General features: G+C 37.1%; 1 protein-coding gene across 1 annotated transcript in view; it reads right to left on the bottom strand.

Annotated features, from left to right (window-relative positions):
- The window catches only part of LOC107282578 (ATP-binding cassette sub-family A member 10), a 76,855-nt gene extending 72,098 nt beyond the window's left edge, over positions 1-4,757 (bottom strand). The window contains exons 1-3 of the mRNA XM_029283035.1: positions 4,640-4,757; positions 3,362-3,563; positions 1,808-1,984 (exon numbers count right to left, since the gene is read on the bottom strand). Of these exons, the coding sequence (XP_029138868.1) occupies positions 1,808-1,984; positions 3,362-3,563; positions 4,640-4,744 (484 nt within the window). The 5' untranslated portion in view covers positions 4,745-4,757. The remainder of the gene's footprint in view (positions 1-1,807; positions 1,985-3,361; positions 3,564-4,639) is intronic.
- Positions 4,758-6,918: the final 2,161 nt, after the last annotated feature.

Raw genomic sequence — 6,918 nt, 5'->3', positions numbered from 1 at the left:
CCTGGCGTTGCACAACATCAGCCGATGGTCCCGGGCCCGAGGATCTGAGGTCCCAGGGGGTCGAGTAGAGCCCTGAGGATCGGAGCATCCACAAGCTTGTAAACAGCGTGTGCGTGCTCCCAAAACCCGATATGGTCCTCTGCTCCCGCCATATCTGCCCCTCCCACTGACCGTACTAATCACCCCACCCTCTATTAATCCCCCAGTCTCCTCCCTCACCACTCTGCGCCCCCCAGACTGGACTGGCCCTGGCCTCAGAGAGGGCTCCCCCAAGTCCCCCCGGGCCAACCCCGAATCCCCTAAAAACCCCGAACCCCTTAAAAATTTGTTAAAACACCCCTTTAAAAATGCCCTCAATTTCAACTTCTTTAGGTCTCTTTTTTTGGCTGCATACCACCTCTCGGGGCTCCACACCCCGTCATCGAAGCAGAGTAGAGCTTTATTAACAGATCCTCTCCATTTGTTTTTCCATTTTTAGTAAACATTTTCCTAAAGTACACAAATTCATTTACTTGCTCTATTTTTTTTGCCATTTATTTACAACTTGACAATTTCATTTTGTTTTCCCTGTGAACCATAACTATGTTGAGGTTTAATATATTAATTTCAGATCCATGCTTTTTATTGCTATTATGCAATCTGTCTAACATTCAGTACAAATAATTCAAGTTCTCAGTCTCAATAACGTAGCATCCCCTTTATACATTTGCATCGCCATCTAATATGCTTCTAACACCATAGCAAGCATTCCCGACAGTCTAAGTCTAATCATTCGATTGGAGACTCTTCATTTTGTCCTCTTAACTTCCAAAATACTTTTTTTCTTATTTTGTCAAATTATTCTCCACTTTCTCTGCCTATTATGATCATAGCTATTTTCTGTTTTCTTTGTCTATATATTCTTTGCAATGTTTGTTTCTTCTCTTTACAGATTACACAGTATCTTTCCCTCATTGTCATTTTATAGTATTCTCTTACCACTTTGTTTTTGAGAAAATTTGTTGTTTGCTTTCCTGCAAAGGAGGCTGTAAATCTAAGTAAGCCTACAGGTCCTCCTGCTTGAGCAGGGGGCTGGACTAGAAGACCTCCAAGGTCCCTTCCAGCTCTATTCTATTCTTGTATGTATTTTTTTTAATTCACAGGTTTCTTCACAGTGTCATTCCACTAAATACTCTGAAAGAGTATTAAAAAACTCTCACTTAGCATAACTCCAAACATATCTCTTGTACTTTCATAATATAATTCTCCTTATTGTGTTTCAAGTAGCTACTATTTGTCTTGATTTATCTCTCTTTTTATACCACTTCCTCTTTATTCCATTGGATGATCAATCCTAACCTTAACCCTAAAACATAGGGATTTTGTTCAGTCCCATGCTGGTCTTCTGAGGGCTTATATCCTAAATTCATGACACAAATTGCATTATTACATCCCCAGTAAATAAGCATGAAAATAGTGCCAGTTAAAATCTGCACATACGTGTATCTCTGTAAATGAAAATTGTAGTGTCATTCTAAAAACGAAATGTTGTAAAGCATGTTTACACTATATGTATATATGCAAATATATAATATACGAACATATGATGCTACACCTGCATCTGACTTTCATGTAAACCTGTGTTTGTTAATCTTGGCAACTTTGGCAACTTTAAGATGTGTGGACTTCAACTCTCCAGCCACCTATGCTGAGTGGAATTCTGGGATGTGAATTATGATGTGAAGTCCTCACATCATAAAGTTGCCAAGGATGAAAAACACTTCTATAGACGTATAAATATCTAGAATGAAACACATAGCCATCTTACCTATAACAGCAAGATCTTTGTGTGGGTTAACTGTTTTGTGGATAGGAAATCTGAGTCGATAGGAAATTTCATCTTGAAATATAACTCCAATAATATCTAAGTCCGGGTCCTGCTCTGATGCAATGGCCATCTCATCTTTCATAGTCTTCTCATCTTCCATCACTTTTGTCTCAACACCTTTAGTATAGAAATCATGTCAGTAAGTGGAATCCTACACAGGACAGGGAAAGAGAAATGTCTTTGCCTGCTGATGTTTCATTAGCTGTATCAGTTAACCATTTCAAGGGTCATTATCAAAAATTTGGCCAAAAGAATAATGGATTAAAAAAATTAGACTGATATTTAATCTTCTAGCCTGAATTCTGTTAGCACCTAAGTTAAATAAAAGGAGGTGAGGTACAGATAGGAAAGCAGAAATGTCTTTTCATTCATCTATTCGATAGATGTCTTGATCTCAAACACATCTCCTTGCATAACATATTGGCTACGTTCACCCATCATACTAATCTACAAAAAAAAAAAAACCACCAACCCCCCAATTGTTTAATTTTTGCTTCTCATATAGGAAAAACAGGGCTATAGCCATCTAAAAACAGGTTTTATTATCAGGTTACATGAAATTAGTTGACCACAATATACGAGGGCAATTCGGAAGTAAGCCTCCATTTGGTTATCAATAATAGATATGCGCAGATACAGAACTTGTATTGTACACGTTAGAAAAATACAACATTACATTACTTTTTGACATAATCACCATTCAAATTGAAGCACTTGTCATAACATCTTATAAGGTTTAAAATTCTTTCTGCAAAAAAATCTCCTGCCTGGGAATGAAACCACCCTGTAACAGCATTGTGAAGCGCATTGTCATTGTCGAAGCAGTGCAACGCAAGACAGTTTTTCATTTAAAAAACTGTTTCATTTTCAATTGATCTAGCAGACAAGTCAACTGCAACACAACCTTCTCCTTCCACTCCTCACTGCCTACTGAACTACTGCGCACAGCGCCATAGGACCGGTGTCACTATCCCCACCTATTTCTCGCACATGCTCAAAAGGAGGTTTATTTTCGAATTGCCTTCGTATAAAGAACATAACAGACAAACCATAGGTAGCATGATATATGAACCCAGTCATAATTCATATACCAGTGGTATTTATTTATTTTTATCCCATCTTTATTATTTTTATAAATTACTCAAGGCAGCAAACATATCTAATACTCCTTCCTCCTCCTGTTTTCCTCACAACAATAACCCTGTGAGGTGTGTTGGATTGAGAGAAGAGTGACTAGCCCAAAATCACCCGACACTTTCATGCCTAAAGCAGGACTAGAACTCAGAGTCTCCTGGTTTTTAACCTAGTGCCTAAGCCATTAGATCTATCTGGCTCTCTTGCTCACTTTCTCTAAACTGACGTACATGACATATGAACAGCATTGGAGGATACCTACAATCATTTTTCTATAGTTACCAAACTCAATCAAAATGAGCCCAGTTGAAATTAGCCTCTATTAAAGTCTTTGAAAACATTTTAACAGATACGTCATACCTTTTAGAGGAGAAAGTATTTCTATTTTCTTCATTATTTCTCTTGACATCTTAGTATTTGGAGCATACAAAATTTTAACTTCAGTAATATTAAATGAAGGTTTCCCAAGAAGAGCATGAGGTATTTCGCCAGTATCATCAATTAATAATCCAAATGTTGCTAACAGTATTATACTGAAGACAACCAGGGAAGAAAACAATTCCTGGAAATGTGAAATAAGTCCAATTTATTAACACCCATTACAGTATTTTGTAATGATCACAGCAAGGCAATTCTATTTTGAATCATAGGCATATCATTGGGATCTACACAAATGAAAATACAGCAAAAGAGAATCTAGGAGGCTGGACCTTGCAATGCTGCATACATGCGTACTCTCACATCATGCTTTCAGGTACATGTATGTGTTTATTCACATCACACCCTACAGAAGCACATATAAAGTATGCACAGGGAGAAATTGTAATGCTAGTGAGGAAGCTCTGCTCCCTTTTCATATCCACACATTCATTCTTAACCCCAAAAGGATCCTGAATTCAGCATACTGGTGTATGGCAGATGGGAGGAAACTTTAAAAAAAAAATGCTTTTAGAACCACCCTTATTCCTAAAGCGTTACAATATTAATTTTGAGACCGAAAAGATTACTCTATCCTCCCTACATTGCACAGAAAGGAAAGCTTTTACATGGGTGGCGCGTGCTCTCTTTTTGGTTATAACAAGAAATGTTAGCAGCTCAAGAAAGTTGCTAAAATTCCTTTAGCAAAGAGTTAAAGATCCTTTAGCTTTCCTTTCTTAAACTTATTTATTGGACTTTTTGGCCTTCACGTTTACAAACTGATTTTCTCTTCTTCTGTCTTTGTACCCTGGAGGTCCTCCAAGCGTGAGATCATTCCTGCTATGTCAGTGTACAGTCAAATATTGTTGTCCATCACTAAGCTGAAGCTGAACCCATTCCATCTTATTCTGTACCCTTATCTTGCATGAAAAGTTCTTGAGACGTCAAAGACCATTAGCAGAGTCTGTTGCTGATATAAAACCAAAAAACAGAAGCTAGTCCCCACACATGAGTACCTTCCCCTCTTTCCAAAACCAGTTATATTCATCACGTTGTACAATAAACACAACACAAATCCAATTAGTCCAATTTTTGGCATTAGATTCACAACTTTCATCCTTTAGAAACAGAGAAAGGAAACCAGGAGAAAAGAAAGCTCAGTGGAGAGTAGAGGTGGGGAAGGAGGGTTGTTTTCACTGAAGGTCGCTGCTTGGCACTTGCCTGAAAACTCTGCATTCTCATCCTCCATTTCAGAATTATATTTTTCCACAAGAGCGCCGCAGTCTGTTGACACACGCTTCTTTTTCGCATGTACTCCATCTGCATGGTAAGGCTTGTTTGAAATACAAATAAAAAAAATCCACCAAGAAATCGTAATATCAAGCAAGCTGTAGTGGGAGGCACAAGTTAAATATTACAATGCCCCTCCTTTCCTTGCTTATGGGGTCATGTTCTATGCATCTATTTATTTCCTAAACAGATCAATATAGGTTAAAGCCATGCAGGGTTTTGACTTAGAATTATTTGACCAAGAGTATTTGAGTATATCTCTTTTTCCTTAGCTAAATACAATAGAATAGATGGACAAAAAAACATGAAACAATCAGATCTCTGTATAGTATCCATATCTACTCCACTGCACTTAGTAGCATTTTCAGGTGTCCAAGCAGAGGTCCATATTAGCATCCAACAATGCAAAAAGCAATTTATCCATAATCTTTAGACCATGCCAATAAAAAAACACACACAATGTTCTAAGAAACTTCACTAAATAGCTTTCTTTTAACATAATTTAACCTGACACAGCTTTACTCAGAAGCAGGATCCACTTCAACAAGATAAATCCAGGCAAGGCATATATGCAGATTGAGTTGAACTGAATTTATAATAGCTTTCAATGAGTTAAATTGCATAATGCTTGAAATCTAATTACTATTCTGTGTAACTGGATTATTGTTTTAATGCAGTCATGAAAAAGTAATCCTTACCTTAAGCAATTTGAACAAAAAATGGAGGAAAGGAATTAAAGATAGCTACAGAATCAAACCAATGTCCATCTGGAATGTGATTTGTTTGAGAAAAAAAAATTCTACAACAGCTTTTTTTTTTTTTTTCATGTCTTCATTCCTTCAATTCATTAACCCAGACAAAAAGCCACAGTCTTTCACAATACTTTGGTGTTCTTATTTTCCCTCCTCCCATTTTTCCCTCTCAGGACAGCTGAACAGATTTCTTTGTTTTGAAGGTTTCATCAGTGTTCACCCAGCTGGATCTCTGAAAAAGAACTTGGGTTATATTCCAGAGTTTGAGAGAGACAAATAACTTATTAACATTTATATATATATATTCTGCACCTAGCTAAAAATGTGCATTTTTACACATTTTACACAGATTAAGATGTAGGTTGTGTTGTCTTTGGAGGTTCAGCCCTAGCATTAGGTGGATCAGTGTTTCTCAAACTTGGCAACTTTAAGATGTGTGGACTTTAACTCCCAGAACTGAAGCCTATTAGGTAGAGCAATGTTTCTCAAACTCCACTGACTTTAAAGTTGCCAAGTTTGAGAAACACTGAAGTAGCGTGAACAATCTGCATAACTTAGCAGATACTGAAAGGAGATTGGGATCAGTATTCTATAGACTTCTCTTGAGCCATTCTGTTTTCAGAGTCCTTGTGACAAGGATCCTTACATGGCATTAACGTGGTCCAAATGATTGGCTCAGCTATTTATGTTCTCTCAATGTTTTATGTTGGATAGAACAATCAATCGGGAAGAGACAAGACATCTTGTGTTAGATGTGTGTATCAGCCTGCATTTGCTTAAACTAACAATAGGGTGGATTTGGGCACAGAAACGAGAAAATGGAGGAAGCTCTGTGCGTGCCATGCAATTTACAATAATCTACCAAAGATAGCTTTTTCCTCAGATCTGTGTTATTGGCCAGGGTTGAAGTGGAAAAAAATCAACTGCTCAGATTTTGTATAAGAAATATCACAATGTCTTTTGCTGTATAGTAGTTTGAGCCTGCCTTGCTGGTGCACTGTGTTGATTTCAACAACTTTGCAATATTGTTGAAAAATACAACTTACAATCAACAAGACCCTCAAGATTGGTAAAGTAGCTTAAAATTTTCTCCTACTTTCATGGGGAATAAATTTGTGTTAATGAAAAATTGACCCCTGCCCATTAGGGGTTTGTTTTGCAGTCAGAAATCTAATTGGACCCCAGTCTATACACAAACTCCAATGGATTTCTTATTATTCTAAAGAGTTCCTCCTAATAGACTGTCCACTCTCTTTTCATGTAAAATTTTTTATTTTTTGTAAAATATACATCTTCCAATATACACAATACATTAACTTTAGCTTTCCCCCCATACCCTCCTCGGCTTCCCGGAGCTGAATACAGGATCAAGTTCATATTTCCATAATTCTTCTACAATCATTAATCCAATTAAAACAATTATAATACTAACAATCTACACACCCCTTTAACTCTAAA

The sequence above is a fragment of the Protobothrops mucrosquamatus genome, unplaced genomic scaffold, assembly GCF_001527695.2.
Source record: "Protobothrops mucrosquamatus isolate PMUCROS unplaced genomic scaffold, P.Mucros_1.0 scaffold9, whole genome shotgun sequence".
Taxonomy (NCBI): Eukaryota; Metazoa; Chordata; class Lepidosauria; order Squamata; family Viperidae; genus Protobothrops; species Protobothrops mucrosquamatus.
This window is presented reverse-complemented; position numbering and strand designations above follow the sequence as displayed.